Raw genomic sequence first — 20356 nt, 5'->3', positions numbered from 1 at the left:
GAACACTGGAGTGGGTTGCCATTTCCTTCTCCAATGCATGAAAGTGAAAAGTGAAAGTGAAGTCGCTCAGTCGTGTCCGACTCTTAGCGACCCCATGGACTGCAGCCTACCAGGGTCCTCCATCCATGGGATTTTCCAGGCAAGAGTACTGGAGTGGGGTGCCGTTGCCTTCACATACTTGACTAGTATGCCTCAAAACTCAAATGGCTGTCAGAAACAAGGAAAATCTGAGAAACTGTAATAATCTAGAGGAGCCCAAAGAAATATGACTAAACGTTACATATCAAGGATGAGATCCTGTGACAGGAAAACATTAGGTTAAAAACTAAGGAAATCTGAATAAAGTACAGACTTCAGTTAATAATGATGTATAGATACTTGTTCATTCCTGTGACAAATGTACCATACAACAGGGGGAACTGGGTGTGGGGTACCTGGGAACTCCATTATCTTCACTGTTTTTCTGGAAATGTGAAACTGTTCTAAGATAAAAAGCTTATTTTAAAAATACTATTGAGAAGAATGAAGTCAAACATACATACACATATACCTCCAGAGTCTTTAGAAATTTATAATCAAAGTCAAGCAAGCAAACAAACACTTTCATTTACTTATGTTGTGTGTTAGTTGCTGAGTCGTGTCTGACTCTTTGCAACCCCACGAACTGTACCCGGCAGGCTCCTTTGCCCATGGAACTCTCCAGGCAAGGATACTGGCATGGGTTGCCATTCCCTTCTTGTGGTATCTTCCCGACCCACGGATCAAACCCGGGTCTCCTGCCTTGCAGGCAGATTTGCCACTGTCTGAGCCACCAGGATGTATTTAAACACAAACAGGTAATTCAGACAGGTCTATACCTACTCTTGTAAAGTGACATATTGTCTGTGGGGAAGGTGGCAAGGCTGTGTCTTTCTACTGGCACAGTTCACACACTGCTTTCATTTGCTGAATCAGCTCCATACACCACTCAGGCCATAGCAGCAGAGGGCAATCAACTTGCAGCTTGAGTGTAGTTGGTGAAATTTTGAAAATGTAATTTCCTTCATACAGGCTCCTACCCTGCACTGTCTTCCTTAGGTTTATGATCAGTCTGTGGTATAATACTGAGTACACAAAGTGTACAAGTCATTTTAAAGATAAACATCAACCTTGTAGCTTCTGAACAACTAAGGAATTCAGAAACAACCAAGTCCCTATTCATTGAACAAAATGAACCAAACATATAGAACCAAATGAACCCTATAGAATGAACCAAATGAACCCTATACAATGTATAGAGAAGCTCTATACATCGCACAAAAATGAACCAAAAGAGAAACACCTACCTTTCTCTCCCTCTGAGAGACAGTAGAGCACAGTAGTTAGACTGAAGGTTCCAGAGTCAAACTGCAAGTTGATGTTCAAGTCACAGTTGTGCCACTTACTAGCTGTAAAGCCCTGGGTATGTTCCTTGACCTCTCTGTGCCTCATATGTAAAATAAGGACAAGAGTAAGTACTTCATGAGGTTATTGTTAGAATTAAACATTTAGGTAACTAACCATACTTCCAATCTAAAAGTGCTAATGGATGGCAAACTAGATAAAGTAGTCTACATTGACTAAACCCAGGGATGACTAGGGCCAACTTGGTTGTTACATGAAAAAGGAAAAGACAGGTAAACCCAAAGGAAGCTGCAGGAAGATTTAGAAACTGAAGGGATACAAAGTACCTGCCAAAGCAGGTACTTGGTTTGTTAATGCAGCACTTTAACAAAACATGTTAAAAGGATTCAAGGGATTAGATCTGATAGAGTGCCAGAAGAACTATGAACAGAGGCTCGCGACATTGTACAGGAGGCAGTGATCAAGAAAAAAGTGATCCCCAAGAAAAAAGAAATGCAAAAAGGCAAAATGGTCATCTGAGGAGGCCTTACAAATAGCTTAGAAAAGAAGAGAAGCTAAAGGCAAAGGAGAAAAGGAAAGATACACCCATCTGAATGCAGAGTTCCAAAGAATAGCAAGGAGAGATGAGAAAATCTTCCTCAGTGATCAAAGCAAAGACACAGAGGAAAACAAAAGAATGGGAAAGACTAGAGATCTCTTCAAGAAAATTAGAGATACCAAGGGAACATTTCCGGAGAAGGCGATGGCACCCCACTCCAGTACTCTTGCCTGAAAAATCCCATGGATGGAGGAGCCTGGTGGGCTGCAGTCCATGGGGTCGCTAAGAGTTGGACATGACTGAGCGACTTCACTTTCACTTCTCACTTTCATGCATTGGAGAAGGAAATGGCAACCCACTCCAGTGTTCTTGCCTGGAGAATCCCAAGGACGGGGGAGCCTGGTGGGCTACCGTCTATGGGGTCGCACAGAGTTGGACACGACTGAAGCAACTTAGCAGCAGCAGCAGCAAGGGAACATTTCATGCAAAGATGGGCTCAATAAAGGACAGAAATGGTATGGACCTAACAGATGCAGAAGATATTAAGAAGAGGTGACAAGAATACACAGCAGAACTATACAAAAAAGATCTTCATGACCCAGATAACCATGATTGTGTGATCACTCACCTACAGCCAGACATCCTGGAATGCGAAGTCAAGTGGGCCTTAGGAAGCATCACTACGAACAAAGTTAGTGGAGGTGAAGGAAGTCCAGTTGAGCTATTTCAAATCCTAAAAGATGATGCTATAAAAGTGCTGCACTCAGTATGTCAGCAAGTTTGGAAAACTCAGCAGTGGCTACAGGCCTGGAAAAGGTCAGTTTTCATTCCAATCCCAAAGAAAGGCAATGCCACAGAATGTTCAAACTACCGCACAATCGCACTCATCTCACATGCTAGCAAAGTAATGCTCAAAATTCTGCAAGCCAGGTTTCAACAGTACATCAACCATGAACTTCCAGATGTTCAAGCTGGATTTAGAAAAGCCAGAGGAACCAGAGATCAAATTGCCAACATCCGCTGGATTACAGAAAAAGCAAGAAAGTTCCAGAAAAACATCTACTTCTGCTTTACTGACTACACTGAGGCCTTTGTGTGGATCACAACAAACTGTGGAAAATTCTTCAAGAGATGGGAATACCAGACCACCTTACCTGCCTCCTGAGAAATCGGTATGCAGGTCAAGAAGCAACAGTTAGAACCAGACATGGAACAAGGGACTGGTCCCAAATTGGGAAAGGAGTACGTCAAGGCTGTCTACTGTCACCCTGCTTATTTAACTTACATGCAGAGTACATCATGAGAAATGCTAGGCTGGATGAAGCACAAGCTGGAATCAAGATTGCTGGGAGAAATATCAGTAACCTCAGATATGCAAATGACACCACCCTTATGGCAGAAAGTGAAGAACTAAAGAGCCTCTTGATGAAAGTGAAAGAGAAGACTGAAAAAGTTGGCTTAAAACTCAACAGTCAAAAAACTAAGATCATGGCATGATGGTCCCATCACTTCATGGCAAATAGATGGAGAAACAATGGAAACAATGACAGACTTTATTTTCTTGGGTTCCAAAATCAATGCAGGTGGTGACTGCAGCCATAAAATGAAAAGACACTTGTTCCTTGGAAGAAAAGCTATGACCAACCTAGACAGCATGTTAAAAAGTAGAGATGTTAGTTTGCTGACAAAGGTCCTTCTAGTCAAAGTTATGGTTTTTCCAGTAGTCATGTACGGATGTGAGAGCTGGACTATAAAGAAAGCAGAGAGCCAAAGAATTGATGTTTTAGAACTGTGGTGTTGGAGAAGACTCTTGAGAGTCCCGTGGACTGCAAGGAAATCAAACCAGTCCATCCTAAAGGTGATCAGCCTGAATTTTCATTGGAAGGACTGCTGCTGAAGCCCAAACTCCTTACTTTGGCCAGCTGATGACTCATTGGAAAAAACCCAGATGCTGGCAAAGACTGAGGGCAGGAGGAGAAGGGGACAACAGAGGATGAGATGGTTGGATGGTATCACCGACTCAATGGACATGAGTTTGAGCAAACTCCAGGAGTTGGTGACAGACAGGGAAGCCTGGTGTGATGAAGTCCATGGGGTTGCAAAAAGTCGGACACGACTGAGCAACTGAAGTGAACAACGCAGGTATTCAATTAATCGTTTTAGCTGCTACCAGGCCACAGTAAGAAGTATCAGACTACTTCAGCAATTCCTGCATGTGTTTTACTGATAAGTAATAAACACGAAGGACTCAACAACATTAAGTTTGGGGGAGGAGAAGAGAGGACTGTGGATGCATATATAATGATCAGAGGTTGCAAGTCCATACGTTTCAGTTTGTAAGAGTTCACGCTGAATCTAAAGCTGTAGGGTCTATTTCTCTAATGGGAGAGAACACCAAATCACCGAAGATGCTGTAGTTTTACACTAGAAAAGTAGTATCAGAAATACTTCCAAGAGGCTATATACAAAGAATATGGATGACTCTGATAGCCTAGCAGCTGTATTTAAAACAAATTTACTCTGATCTTTCAAACAAGATTAAGTATGAAGTCTACCAACAGCATCCCTGAAATCAAAGGACATCTAGATTTTACCCAGAACAAAGTCAAACTTAGAAGGCCATAAGCAGCATCTAGCAACACTAAATTCTTTCAAATTTCCAACACAACTCAGCAATGGCATAGCATAGCACAGAAGTGACGTTTAAAGAAGCTTCTGAAGTACTGAAAACTAGACATGGAAAATTTCCAGGCAGTGGTATGATAATGGATAGATGCTCTCTTCCTGATTTCATCAGCATTTACTGTATTAACTCAACACAGGCAATACGTCATTATTGACTGGGGGGGTGGGAGTGAGGGGGAGTGCAGGGTAGGCGGAAGAGAAAGAGAGGGAGGAAGGGAAGGGGAATGAGAAGGAAAGACCAGTTGCTGCCCTAACAATACTGCTGCGGGGGTGAAGCCAGATCAAATGTTTTTTTTCATACTGTTCCAAAGTTATTTACGGTAAAAACCTCCAGTGTGACCCTTTCAGGCACAAACAAAGCCTTGTTCTTTCTTAACAACTAGTCCCTTGATTTCCCACAAGTTGTGTAGAACAATGAGGTTGGGGGCACAGGATAAAGTAGATGACATCAACCTCCCTCAAGTCGGAGGCTTGTTTGGGAGCCCAAATTCTGGTCTGTGGCCAGCTGGCTGATTTCACAGAAGGCTCCACTGTCCAGGCTGCGAGGCTGCATATGCATATGGGGGCCACAGCTCAGGATCAACCACCAGTCAGCGACTCACACAAGAAACAGTAAAGAAGCCACTGCACCCTGCTAGATTACCTTTAGAAATCAGTTCCCCTTCCCTAGAAACATGAGAAGTCATCATAAAGACATGATACAGAAATTTCAAATTCTAAGCAGCCCCCTTCTCTAGATGACTTGAAAAGAGAGAAGGCTGTGGACAAATGTCGAATGAGAGAGGTTTAATGAAGTAATGTTGTTTAACTTTTATGGAGATAGAAACACACAATCAGGTTTTAATTTAAATCTAGAAATTAGTATATAATACACAAAATAAACTAGATTTTAATATCATTACATTTTAATGTACCAATCAGCCTTCTGTACTAAACCATCTATTTCTTGATCTGTTTCTAATCCACTGGATAACAGTCACATCAAATGTAAATTTGAGAAAGATGTATTTTTCTTAAGAGAAAAAGATCAGCCCTCAGCATAGACAACAGTAATCATGAGCTGAAGCGTTAACTACTCCAAATAAGATCAATTAAATGTGTAGTGCACATGAGTGCTCACACGTGCGCGCGCGCGCGCACGCACACACACACGCGCACACACACACAATCTTTTCATACAGCTTTTAGTGGTAGAAAAAATTATAGACCAATGGTTTCCCAACGGCCAAGGTTCTTCTTGATCATTTTTAGGCTTAAACTGTGATAGGCCTATGACTCAACGCTGAACTTTCCAAATGATCTTGTTTGGTTTCCTCATCTGTAAGCTAGCTGGGAAACACTGGGACCATATCTGAGTGTAATAGCCAAATAAAAAATAATCTCATTTGGCAAAATGAATTATTAATAGCAACAGGACTCTTGAAGAATGACAATAAGAAAAAAGTTAGACCAATTGGATTATTTGGAAGAAGCTAAAAATGTCTAAGTGACCTAAATTATTACCATTAGGCTTTTCTTTCTTTTCTGGTGATGATTATGACCTCTCCTCACAACTGCTTTCTCTTTTTTCTGTAACGTATTTCCAAAGTATAAATCACCCTTAGGCAATAACTCATCTCATCCCCTAAAATTAATTCATCCTCCAATTTTCACTATTAACACGGATTCCAAAGAACAATGGATACTGGAATCTCTATCTTTATGAAAATGTAGTTTGTAACTCACAGATTCTGAGTCCCTACAACAGGCTTTTATTGTGGACCTGAAGTATGAGAAAACTTCTATGTTCACTCTGCATAATGGGCTGGTATTTCCTGCTTGAATTCTGTGCAGCAATCTTTAAATCTGAAACTATTTAGCCTGATTTAGCCTCATTTCATGAAACGAGTAGGGAAGGGATAACCTCAATTGGAAATCGCAACAGAAAACACATCCCAATATGGGCCTGAAGAAGAAATCTTTGCAACATAGTCCCACCCATCATTTCAATCCACTTCTCTCTCTGTTCAGAAAGGCCTTGGCTGGGGCTTCCCTGGTAGCTCAGTGGTAAAGACTCTGTCTGCCAACTGAGGAGACACAGGTTTGATGCCTGATCTGGGAAGATTCCCGCATGCTACCAAGCAACTTAAGCCCACGGGCCACAACTATTGAGCCTGTGCTCTAGAGCCTGGGAGCCGCAACTACTGAAGCCCGTGCGTCCGGTGAAGCCACTGCAAACCAGAGGCCTGCTCACTGTAACCAGAGAGTAGCCCCCACTCCCACGACTGGAGAAAAGACCCAGAACAATCGAAAATTAATTAATTAAATTTAAAAAAAAAAAGAAAGGCCTTGGCTGGCCACTCAAATACATTTTACCCTATTAACCACTCCTTACCACCTACTGCTTGATTTTCATTATAATCCTTATTACTACATGAGATTTGTCTGTATTTTTTTAAACTTGTATTTTGTCTTTGTTCTCACTAGAGGTCAAGGACCTGTCTGCTATGCATGCCTATAACCCCAGCTATGTCTGGCATTTGTACTAAGTATTAAATATTTACTGAATGAATGGGAAAATCACAAAACTTCAGAATTACTCATTAAAATGCTCTTTATCTGTCACTGCAATGACACAGGGAGAGGAAGTCAGATAGGCAATTCAATTTTCATCTACTAGAGAGAAAAGCAAAGCACTAATATCTATGGCCCGCTGCAGTAAGCCCTGCACAATAAAGAGCTCACCTCCACTAGCCCTTCTAATAATTCTACGAACACTATCATCCCCATCTTACATATAAGAGACTCAAAGAGAAAGGTTAAGTAATTCCCCTAAGACCATACCCCCTTTAAATGGTGGAGCTGATGGGATCTGAATCCAAATCTGTCTGACTCCAGACCCAAGTTCAATAAGACTGAATATTTAACTCAGTTGTACAATAATGCCTACACAGTAGGCATGACATTACTTTCCATTACTGGGGAAGCACACAGGAGAGGTGTACAGGTAAAGACTGGTCCCCGTTAAGAGAACACTGTGCTCAAAAAACTGCAAGGTATTCAGAATGGCTACAGTGAGGAGTAGGAGGAGACAAGTGAAGAGGAAAAGATCAGAGATGAGATTAGGACAGTGCCAATTCATTTGTTCATTCATTCCTTAGGCTGAAGTCCTACTATGTACCATCCACTGTATTCATTTCAGTTCAGTTGCTTAGTTGTGTCTGACTCTCTGCGACCCCATGAATCGCAGCACGCCAGGCCTCCCTGTCCATCACCAACTCTCAGAGTCCACCCAAACTCATGTGCATCGAGTCGGTGATGCCATCCAGCCATCTTGTTCTCTGTCGTCCCCTTTTCCTCCTGCCCCCCAACCCCTCCCAGCATCAGGGTCTTTTCCAATGAGTCAACTCTTTGCATGAGGTGGCCAAAGTATTGGAGTTTCAGCCTCAGCATCAGTCCTTCCAATGAACACCCAGGACTGATCTCCTTGGATGGACTGGTTGGATCTCCTTGCAGTCCAAGGGACTCTCAAGAGTCTTCTCCAACACCACAGTTCAAAAGCATCAATTCTTCAGCACTCAGCTTTCTTCATAGTCCAACTCTCGCATCCATACATGACTATGGAAAAACCATAGCCTTGACTAGATGGACCTTTGTTGGCAAAGTAGTATCTCTGCTTTTTAATATGCTATCTAGGTTGGTCATAACTTCCCTTCCAAGGAGTAAGCATCTTTCAATTTCATGACTGCAGTCACAATCTGCAGTGATTTTGGAGCCCAAAAAATAAAGTCTGACACTGTTTCCACTGTTTCCCCATCTATTTCCCATGAAGTGATGGGACCAGATGCCATGATCTTCGTTTTCTGAATGTTGAGCTTTAAGCCAACTTTTTCACTCTCCTCTTTCACCTTCATCAAGAGGCTTTTTAGTTCCTCTTCACTTTCTGCCATAAGGGTGGTGTCATCTGCATATCTAAGGTTATTGATATTTCTCCCAGGCAATCTTGATTCCAGCTTGTGCTTCTTCCAGCCCAGCGTTTCTCATGATGTACTCTGCATAGAAGTTAAATAAGCAGGGTGACAATATACAGCCTTGACGTACTCCTTTTCCTATTTGGAACCCATCTGTTGTTCCATGTCCAGTTCTAACTGTTGCTTCCTGACCTGCATATAGGTTTCTCAAGAGGCAGGTCAGGTGGTCTGGTATTCCCATCTCTTGAAGAATTTTCCACAGTTTATTGTGATCTACACAGTCAAAGGCTTTGGCATAGTCAATAAAGCAGAAATAGATGTTTTTCTGGAACTCTCTTGCTTTTTCCATGATCCAGCGGATGTTGGCAATTTGATCTCTGGTTCCTCTGCCTTTTCTAAAACCAGCTTGAACATCTGGAAGTTCATGGTTCACGTATTGCAGAAGACTGGCTTGGAGAATTTTGAGCATTACTTTACTAGCATGTGAGATGAGTGCAATTGTGCGGTAGTTTGAGCATTCTTCGGCATTGCCTTGCTTTGGGACTGGAATGAAAACTGACCTTTTCCAGTCCTGTGGCCACTGATGAATTTTCCAAATTTGTTGGCATATTGAGTGCAGCACTTTCACAGCATCATCTTTCAGGATTTGAAATAGCTCAACTGGAATTCCATCACCTCCACTAGCTTTGTTGGTAGTGATGCTTTCTAAGGCCCACTTGACTTCACATTCCAGGATGTCTGTATTAGACACAGGCATTTCAATGACGATTCAGACACAGGCTCTGCTCAAGCTTAAAGTCTACCTGAGGAGATGGGTAAACACTGAACTACAAGGCAGAGTGATATATGGTAACACTCATGTATTCACTGGACATTAAGGTGCTCCGTGACAGGATGATGATGAATGAGACAGGTTTATCAAGACACTACATTCACAAATATCCTTCTAAGAGAGACTGTCTCAATCAGGGCAATAGCTAAATGCCAAGCCCAGGTGACCAACTTTTGCAGAAAGTATCCATTTCTCCAAACCGTGGCTGCTTAAACCAGGGGTGGATATATGACCAAAAGGAAGATAATTAACAGGCTGTCTGGAGACCTAGAATATGGCCTGGGATATAAAAAGAAGCTGAACCACTCAGATCCTTGCACACTGGAGTTGCCCCTCAGAAGGTAAAATGATGCATAGAGAGAATTCTTGAGGCAGAGTCTGGGCAGTGAGTGGTCAAACTTTAAGAGAAAGCAGAACTAAGTGGACAGAGGCTATGAAAAAGTTCGCAAATTGTGCTAAGGAGTGTGATCAAGCTCACATATAGGTTCTGCAGCCTGCACAATATATTAAACTTTTAAAAATGACACCTGACTTATGGTCTCTAAAATACCATGCCTCACAAAAAGGAACCACAACTTCTTGGAGGAACAGCTGCATCCAAGTCAGGGGTTTGACCACAAAAGAGGGAAGCCATCAAAGTCCAACAGGATTGGGTCAAAAAGATCCAGGAGCCAAAGGGACAAGTGCACATAAAGAATGACTGCAACTGACTAAAACAAGCACTCCGAAAATGGAAGTAAACAACAATAAAAATGATCTCAGTATAATACTTAAAACAACAGCCTTCTTCAGACTATAGTGGAAATGACAAGAGCAACAACTACTTGCTGTGAAAACCAACAATAAAAAGGAATGAACTGTGCACTAAGCCCAACTTTCCTTCCTGAATTATAAATTTTAGAGTAACCAAATGGCTTTACGTGATGCATTTCTTAGGAGTAATTCCAGCTAGTAAATACGAAATGAACAATTAGAAAATCATCATTTCACAATCTTAATGAAACAATATACCCATATAAATCATCAATAGCTTCACAAGTTAAAGATTAATTGGCAGCTTTACATTAGAGGCTCCAGACTGTTACCAACTTCGTAGGCAGGATAATGTTCCCAACCCCCAAAAAGATGTCCATATCCTTATTTCCAGAACTTGTGAATATGTGATTCTATGTGGCAAAAAGGCATTTGCAGATGTGAATTAAATTAAGGGTCCTTATATGGGAAAGAAAGAAGTAGCAGAGTCAGAGGAGATGAGACGATAGAAGCTGAGAAGGGAGAGAGGTTTGGGTGGGAGAATGGGGGAGAGAGGTTTGGGTTGGAGAAAGGAAGAGAAAGTTTTGGAGATACCATGCTTCTGGCTTTGAAGATGGAGGAAGGGGTCACCAGTCAAGGAGTGCAGGTGGCCTCTAGAAGTTGGAAATGGCAAGTAAATGGATTCTCCCCTAGAGCCTGCAGAAGGAACACAGTCCTGTTGACACCTTGATTTTAGGACTTCTGAACTCTAGAACTGGAAGATAAATGTGTGCAGTGAGCCACCAGTGAAAGTCGCTCAGTTGTGTCCGATTCTTTGTGACCCCATGGACTATATAGTCCATGGGATTCTCCAGGCCAGAATACTGGAGTGGGTAGCCTTTCCCTTCTCCAGGGGATCTTCCCAACCCAGGGATCAAACCCAGGTGTCCCACATTGCAGGCGGATTCTTTACCAGCTGAGCCACAAGGGAAGCCCAAGAATACTGGAGCGGGTAGCCTATCCCTTTCTCCAGTGGATCTTCCTGACCCAGGAATAGAACCGGGCTCTCTTGCATTGCAGGTGGATTCTTTACCAGCCGAACTACCAGTGAGCCACTAAGTCCATGATAATTTGTTTATAGCAGCAGTTGGACTTTAATACACACACTGAATCTACTGATCTACCTTAGCAGCACCAAGGGGCACAAAAGTGCTGTGTGCAGTGCCATGATGTCACATGAGGTACACAATACCACTCGTGAAGTAACCTCACATAAACCCGAATCTAGTTACCTATTTATAGTTGATTACTTTTACAAGAACATGGGGGACAGACTCGTCGAATGACACCTCAAGGAAGCAGAGACAGACCTACAATGTAGGACATGATTTAAGGACTACTGACCCCAACAATATAATTTCAAGCATATAAAAAAAAGGGAGCTGGGGAAGAGAGAGTGAAACTATTGTAGATTAAAGAGACTTGAGAGATACAACAAATTAATTTTAAATAGCTATTTTTGAGACAAGTGGAGAAATTTGAGTATGAAGTGGGTAGGTGGCTCAGCGGTAAAGAATCCGCCTGCCAATGCAGGAGATGTGGGTTTGATCCCTGACTTGGGAAGATCCCCTGGAGGAAGAAATGGCAACCTACTCCAGAATTCTCACCTGGGAAAGCCCATGGACATAGAAGCCTAGAGGGCTACAGTACATGGGGTCACAAAAGAGTCAGATACAATTTAGTGCCTAAACATCAATCAATTATTAGACAGCATTAAGGAACTATTGTTAACTTTGCAAGGCATGAAAATAGCCACATAACATTGTGATTAAGCTCGTATTTTTAAAGAGATTCATCCTGAAGTATGAAAGACTGACACACCATGATTATTTAGACTTTAGTTTAAAACGACTCAGCATAAAATGAGAAGGGAGAAGCAGTTAAGATGAAATAAGTGTGACACGATTCCGATAATCTGGGTAATGTGTACACATGGTGGACAGACTGTACTCTTCTCTATAAAAAAACAAATGCCAAGACCAACTTGAATTAGTTGGTGATATTTTAAAATCAAGAGCTTTCGCTTAAAAATCCGGATTTCTAACTTCATTTGAAAAACCAGATGTGGCAACAGGTCCACATCAAGAGATAAGTACTGACTATTCCAAACTGACAGTTTCCACTACTACCAGTTATCCCTCATTTATCAATCACGGCTGCTATTTTTCTTATAGCTGGCCCAATTCATTCATTTTTGTTACCTACTTGGCATCCAGGTGAAGGACCTCAGAGGCAGTCTGAGTAAGCTGGCCAGTAGCAAGAGAACAGAGCAGACAGAGGATGAGATGGTTGGATGGCATCACCGACTCAATGGACATGAGTCTGAGAAAACTCTGGGGGATGGTGAAGGACTACGGGGAGGCCTGGTGTGCAGCAGTTCATGGTGTTGCAGAGTCGGGCCTGACTTAGAAATAAACAACCACAAAGCAAGAGAACAGAGCAGATGTGGCGAGAGCAAGTGTGTGATGGTAAAATGGTAGCGTGTAGATACAGATTCCTGCTGCTGAGGTCCCTTCAGCAGCCTTGGATATAAATGTAATTCCTGTAAGAACCTGCTATATTATATGCTTCCTGTATTAAGTGCTTACTAGAAGCAAGGCAGTATGCTTGACATTCAGAAAAAAATGAACACGAAAATAATTACTGCCCTCACGATACTAATAGTCTAATGAGGAAGACAAGATATAATACTAGTTACACTGTAAGATTAAAATAAACTGAGTTTAGGGTACTGTTCAGGGTGGCTCATATATAAAATGCAAAGGGGAGTGATGACAAAGTACATAAAGCTTCAAGAACAGATCATGAAGAGTGCTACAGAGTATGTTGGAAAATTTAAACTTTACCAGGTAAAGAATAGTTAAGGTTTTAAATCATAAGTACAAATCAGAGGAGCAACACTAGAGACGAGAGTATACTCTCTTTCATTGCTCAAATTCTTTGATTCTATGCCCTACACCCTTTGAAGAGCCAGAAGCAGGACCCCCAAAATACTGTATCTAAGCCTATAAAATTATGCCATCATTCCTTTCTTGGCCAGAGAGAAGTTTGGGGCCTGAAGAGAATAACAAAAGTCTGGGTCATGGTGCAACAGTGGTGAAAATAGTTTATATCTCTCAAAGTTTAAATAATCTGCATCTGTTAACCACTGTGCATACTCAGTCGCTTTAGTCACGCCCAACTCTTTGTGACTGTAGGCCCCACCAGGCTCCTCTGTCTGTGGGATTCACCACACAAGAATACTGCAGTGAGTTGCCATGCCCTTCTCTAGGAAATCTTCCTGACCCAGGGATCCAACCCTCACTTCCAGAGTCTCCTACACTGCAGGTGGATTCTTTACCCTTTGACCCACCAAGGAGGCCATCTGTTACCACTAATGGGTTCCAATACTTACAAATAAACTATGGTTTTATTACACCCAAAGCTCTAATATAGTGTAAAAATGTTTCTTCCTGTCTGGGTTCAAGACCCCTCCTGTTAAAAACAAAAACCAGGTGCTTCTAGTGAATGAATAAAATTACCTAAAATACAATCAAATATTGACAGATATTAAACACATTAACGCTTCAAAGATCAGGTCTGGTCATCCCAAATCAATATGGGACCAAACCGGCACTACAGTAATACTTGCCACCATCCAAGAGTATCACTGAAATTTACAGAAAACTTGGCCAAGCCCAGACTCTGGGGAACCAGAAAGGAAAGGACTAGAGACTGAGACCGTTTTGTCACCAAAAATCGACTTTAATCAATCACTGGAATGACAAATAAAAGACAGGGTGAGAATATGATTGCAGCAGTTTTCTGTCACCTTACTTAACTCCCAACCTAAGAATCCACTTCAGCTCTGACACCAACTCTATTACCTTTCTGAGCCTCAGTTTTATCATGTGTAAAATGAGGCTAAACAGTACTTAGTTCTTAGGGTAGTGTGCGAACTAAACGCTAATATGTGTACAGCAGCACGGGACCTGAACACAGCTGATGCTCAAGAAATAAAGCTTTTTATTATTCACAGTAAATCTGATTCCATTTTTTCCCTGCAGGTATCAATGTCTTATGATGATGATCCCAACAAATAATCAGCCTCCAAAGACTTCTTTGAAGACCCCTAGTTACCAGTTCAAGGTACCTAAAACCAAAACTGGAACAAGACCACAAGGACCCAAAGTCAAGGCCGCGGCCGCTCAGCGATCACCACATCCGCCAAGGCCCTGGCGGGCCCTCTAAAGGGTTCCCGGCTTCGGTGCGCGGTTCCCAGTCCCGCCCCGCGACCGCCAACGAGCGGGGTGAGGGGGCGGTCTCGACGGCGCGCCCTTCGCGCTCCGCGGGGCCAAGCCGGCCCTCCAGACCTCCGCCCGCCCGACTCCCCGATCCTCGGCCACCTCGCCGGCGCCTGCGGTTTCCCCTCCCCGCCCCGCCCCGCGCCGCACCTTGAGATGGGTGCGCAGGCCGCCGGCGCCCCCAGACTGGTCGGTGATCTCGTATGCGCCCGTCACCAGCAGGTCCTTGTGGATCTCCTCGCGGAGGCACTTGCGGGAGTTAACGGGCAGGTGGAAGGAGATGGCGAGGACCGAGCTGGGGCCGAGCAGGAGTAGCAGCAGCAACGCGAACGGGCAAGGGCCACGCTGAGCCTGTGGGCCTGAGGAGCCAGACATGGTGCCGGAGACTGTTCGCCGCCCTGGGCCTCGATCGCGCCGGAACCGGGAGGGCCCACGGAACTCACCTCTGACCTTCTCAAAGTCGCTGGCGCCATTTTGGAGACTGGCACATAGACTGGGGAGGGGGGGATGTATTAGTAAACCTTTATAAAGTGAAGAAGGGATATGATACTACGTCATGCCCACAAATTAAAGTGGTTAAATGAGATTTTTCTAGGGGTTTCCAAGAAAAGTTTCATTTTTATTAAGCTCAGTGCCTGCTCAGTCGGCCATAGCAAGTACGGGCAGCTCAGGAAGTAATTTTCTTTTAACTTCCGGAAGTAGCGCCCGCGAGGTTTAAGGTCGGTGATACCATAGCAACCAAGCCCCAATAGGAAACAGCCACACTGCCTATCGCTGGGCCCGCCCACCGACCACCCCGGACCGGCTGTGGGGCGGCCCTAGCACCCTGGTGACAGTTGTTACGTAGAGCACCTAAGAGGAAGACTTCGAGAAGCTGAGGAAAGATTCTACTCTGGCTATTAGGCGAGTGGGGGCCAGAACTTCAGAGAAGTGGTAGAAGTCACCTGGTGAATGTGAGCTGGAGGTGTCCAGTTCGTGGGCCTGAGTGGGGGTTATTTGGGCTGTAGTAACTAATTTCTGAATGTGCATCTTATTTAGCAAATATTGAGCACCTATTCTGTCAGGTAGTATTCAAACTAAATTTGGATTAATATTTAAATTGAATGAACACTGTAGATGGACCTAATGTGGTTTACCAGATAAGAGTTGTATACGGAGGGCAAGTATTGGTGTATTTTAAACGTTTAAAATACCGTCTTACTAGTCATAGCAAGAAAATTTATATAGTAATCATTCATGCTTTCCTGTAATAAATATTTATTGACTGCCTACTGTGTGCCAGACTCTATACCATTCGTACATACTGACATGTTTATTGATTTAACCATTATGGGGATTCAAGGCTGAAAAAAATAGGAAGATGAAAAAAAGTATTTAGTTTGAAATTATCTTACTTTGATTCATGTTTATTGAGCATCTACAGAAATACTCAGAAGGTGGACTGTCTGCACTTAGCAAATTAAATAACTGTTCCGTATTTATAACTTCTTTCAGTCTACCTAGTTTTTCTGGAGCTGAAGTCACACAAACAAAACAAGAACAAACATAAAGGAGCTGTAAAGCATTTTCAGTTCAGTTCAGTTGCTCAGTTGTGTCCAACTGTTTGCAACCCCAAGAACCGCAGCACGCCAGGCCTCCCTGCCCATCACCAACTGCTGGAGTCCACCCAAACCCATGTCCATTGAGTCGATAGTGCCATCCAACCATGTCATCCTCTGTTGTCCCCTTCTCCTGCACTCAATCTTTCCCAGCATCAGGGTCTTTTCAAATGAGTCAGCTCTTCATAAATCATTTTAAAATATGACAAATGTCATATAATAATTATTTTATGAGGTGTCTACTTAGGAACACTTATTTGATTATTTTATCCCTCTTCAAAGAGATGTGATTGCTAATCTACTCATTGGTGGTTTAGTCGCTAAGTTGTGTCTGACTCTTGTGACCCCATGGAATGTAGCCCACCAGGCTCTTCTGTCTGTGGGATTCTCCAGACAGGAATACTGGAGTGGGTTGCCATGCCCTCCTCAAGGGGATCTTCCCAACCCAGGGATCGAACCCAGGTCTCCTAAATTGTAGGCAGTCTCCTGCATTGCCCGCAACTCTTTAACAATTGAGCCACCAGGGACACTCTATTAGTGTGTGTGTCCGAAGTCGCTTCAGTCATGTCTGACTCTTTGTGACCCTGTGGACTGTAACCCACCAGGCTCCTCTGTCCATGGGATTTCCCAGTACATCCTGATAATTTGCATTGGCCTTTTCCTTGCCAGTACATGGAATCAGTACCAAGTCATTATCTAATTCATTGTTTACTCACAGTCCTGAGGCTCTGCTGATCATCAGCAAGAGATTTGCAAACCATAAAAAAAACCCTATGTGTATGTTTTCTTTAGGTTTCTTACATTTAAATAATAGCTTATATGTTTTAAAATATTTTCGCACATATTAATTATGTTGGTTGGCACTTTCAAAAACCAGTGTGACATAGGCTGAGCAAATCTTTTGATTTTATAAATGAGGAAACTGAGGTTCTGAGACCCCAAAGAATTCTTGTACCCAAAGTCCCATAGTTTAAAAGTGACAAAGTCAGTCTGAGGGCCTGAACTATCTTTAGAAAGGTGCTATTAATATTATTTATATTTTACAGGTGAAGAAATTATATTTTACTTAGAGAAATTGAGTTACTTTCCTCAGTCACAGCTCTCAAGTCCTTTCCTGTCTCACTTATCCTGGCCCTCAGCTCTTTCCTGTTCCCCGCCCCCTCTGCCCCCTCCCTTCCCTCCTTTATATTTTCTCCTTAGTACTCATCACTATCTAATGCTGCATACATTTACTTATTTATCATTAATAATTTAATGATAAATCTGTCTTAATATTGATCTGTCTCCTTAATTAGGATATCTATTTTGTTAGGCGCAGGGATTTTTGTCTATTTTGTTCACTACTTTATTTTCTGAATCTCAAATAGTGCCTGGCACTTAGAAGGCACAATAAATAAAGATTCAAATGAATGCAAGATTAATTCCTTAGCTCCTCGCAGGAGGTCTAACAGCAAATCTATTCCATTATTCCTTAGCTGTTTTCACACAAATTTATTTAATCCATAATGTATTCAAAGTGTAGGATACCACTTCAGTTTCAGCAACAACATGTTTGTTTGTTTTTTAATTGAAAAATGTGTTCTTGTTTCCATACAAAATTACAGGGAAAAAAACAAAAAACTCCCCTCTCTGCTATGTAACTAGAGGGCAGAGTAGATACTCCAGGGAATGAGAACTTTTCAACTCTGCCTCTGTGTTAAATAAGGATTTCCCTGGTGGCTCAGATGGTAAGGAATCTTCCTGCAATGCAGGAGACATAAAAGATGTGGGTTCGATCCCTGGGTTGGGAAGATCCCCTGGAGAAGGGAATGACAAATAAGGTACCATTTCACATCTCTTTGGGGGAAAGGCCTCATTCTGAATTGGAGAGCAAATGGAAACTGTCCCACAACTAGAGAAAATGTTTTTTTTTTTTTACCCCCTGGCCTCCCAGTGCTCTGCTATCCCATCATCCTGAAACTTCCCCAGCCAGCCTCACCTAAGATTCCTGAAAACCCCACTCCCCCACCCCAGCCTCTGGAGGTGAAGAGATGTCACCAGGACGCACCCTCCACCCAGTCTGTCTTTAAGCCACAGATTTCACAAACTTTCGTTTGTATGAGAGGGAGTTTGTTTAACACACACCTCACTCCAGACGGTGAATCAGAAGCTCTTATTAAAAATCTGCATTTGTAATAAACTTGCTGGGCAGTTCTGTGGTTGGGAGTCTCTGGACGAGCTATGGCCCCTTGATGCCTCCTTCAAGCAGCCTAATCCTCTGGTGTGGCTTGAGGCTCCCCGGCTCCCACGCAGAAGCAGTCAAGGATGCCTACCTCCGGTATCCCTGCCCATTTGCGTGTACAGTCCCACTCACAAAGCTGCATTTGAATAGCTAAAACAAGATGGGTTCTGTGAAGAGACAAGAGTCTTTTGGAAAGCAGTTTGTCATGTGTCATACTCTTTGACCCAGAGAGTGACTCCAAGGATATTTTCTGTGGGTCCTCTAAGTTCTAGAGTCCCCTGGGGAGCTGATCCTGGAAACTCTATGCTGCCCTGTGGGTGATCTCATCCCATCCAGGACTTGAAATGCATCCATAGAGGATAACTCCCAGGTGTGAATCTCCAGCCCTGCCCTCTCCCCTAAACTCCAGTCTGTATCAGGCTCCTGACTTGACATATCTCCACTTGGATGACTAATAGGCAATTCACACTTAACTCTTGATTTGGCCTCTCCCCCTACTCCCAAATCTGCTGCTTTCCCTATCTCAGTAAATGACACCACTTTCTACTTCTTCACTGAGGCCATCCTTGTTTCCTCTTTCTCTTACCCCCCAACCCACACAGAGCCAGTTCATCAGCAAGTCCTATGAGTTCTGTGTCCTAAATATATGCCTATCAGTTTCCACTTCTCTCTGAGCTAGGGATCAGCCAAGTACTGCCCAGCTAGGCAGGCCAAATCCGTCCGGCAGCCTCCTGCTTTTATATTGGCCGGGAGCTAAGAATGGTTTCCACACTTGCAGAGGGTTCTTACAAATGGAGGAGAAGGGTCAGGAGAGAGAGGGGGAGAGGCAGAATGTGTGCAAGAGAGCTTATGTGGCTCACAAAACCTATTTACTATCTGACCCTTTACAGAAAAGCTTTCTTCTCTCACCAAGATAAGACTACAGCCTCCCTCCTGTTGTTTCTGCTTCCATTCTTGTGCCATTATAGCCACACTCCTTAATACACCTCGTGATTTTCCTGAAAAGATGTAAATCAGACCGATCAGAATAAAGCCCAAATACTTTAGCACGTCCCACTGATTGCCACTGCGATCAGTCTCCTGCCTACCTCCCTAATCTCACCTTATTTGATGATCACTTCCTCCTACCTCCCACCCGGTCACTGTCCTGCAGTCCCTGGCCTTCCAAACAGCTGAAGCTTCTACCTGCATCAGGGCCTTTGCACTGAACGCCTACCTGGAACTCTCTTCTCCACACCTTGTCCCATGGGCCCTGGACTCTGAGGCTCCTCCTGCTGTTCAGGTCTCAATTCTAATGTCACCTCCCAGGGAGCCCACCTTACACAAGTAACCCTGTCCCCAGGTTACTTTTGATCATGTGATCTGGTTTTATTATCTATATAGGATGCATGTGCATGCTAAGTGGCTCCAGTCGTGTCCAACTCTTTGCGACCCTATTGGACTCTAACCCGCCAGGCTCCTCTGTCCATGGAGGTCTTGAGGCAAGAATACTGGAGTCGGTTGCCATGCCCTGTGCCAGGGGATCATCTGGACCCATGGATGGAACCTGAATCTCTTACATCCCTTGCATTGGCAGTCAGGTTCTTTACCATGAACACCACCTGAGAAGCCCTTGCCATTATTTGACAGTATCTTGTTCTTTCATTTTTGTTTGTTAATTATCACCCAACCCAACTGGAACTTAAGCTCTAAGAGAGCAATCTTTGCTGTGTGCCTGATGTATCTCTGAGGCCAGGCACAGTATTCTGTGCACACTGGGTGGTCACATATTTGCTGAATGAAATACTACAACATAACATAAAGCAGTTAGCACACCAGCATAGACCAGTTGCTCCATAAATGCTAGTTCCTCTATCTAGTATTTTAATTGCCATTTTTATATGGAGAAGCTGAGGTCTAACGTTGTTTAGTGACTTGCTTTAAGCCATACGATGAGTCAGTGTTAGAGCTGAGAATAGAAATGAGACAGTTTTCAGACATAACTGTCATTACATTTGATAAAACATGATATATATTATTTAGTCCCCACTCTACTAAGTTTTTGATTCTTCTGGGTTCTCTTTTTCTACTCTCA

At 43.2% G+C, this 20356-nt stretch overlaps 1 protein-coding gene across 1 annotated transcript in view; it reads right to left on the bottom strand.

Moving 5' to 3' along the window:
• The window catches only part of TMED10 (transmembrane p24 trafficking protein 10), a 34794-nt gene extending 19890 nt beyond the window's left edge, over positions 1-14904 (bottom strand). Inside the window, exon 1 of the mRNA XM_006053894.4 lies at positions 14614-14904. Coding sequence (XP_006053956.1) covers positions 14614-14838 — 225 coding nt within the window. The 5' untranslated portion in view covers positions 14839-14904. The remainder of the gene's footprint in view (positions 1-14613) is intronic.
• Between the last annotated feature and the right edge of the window lie 5452 nt (positions 14905-20356).

This window comes from Bubalus bubalis, chromosome 11 (assembly GCF_019923935.1).
Source record: "Bubalus bubalis isolate 160015118507 breed Murrah chromosome 11, NDDB_SH_1, whole genome shotgun sequence".
Classification (NCBI taxonomy): domain Eukaryota; kingdom Metazoa; phylum Chordata; class Mammalia; order Artiodactyla; family Bovidae; genus Bubalus; species Bubalus bubalis.
Note: the sequence above shows the minus strand (reverse complement) of the source record. Positions and strands in the feature narration are given on the sequence as shown.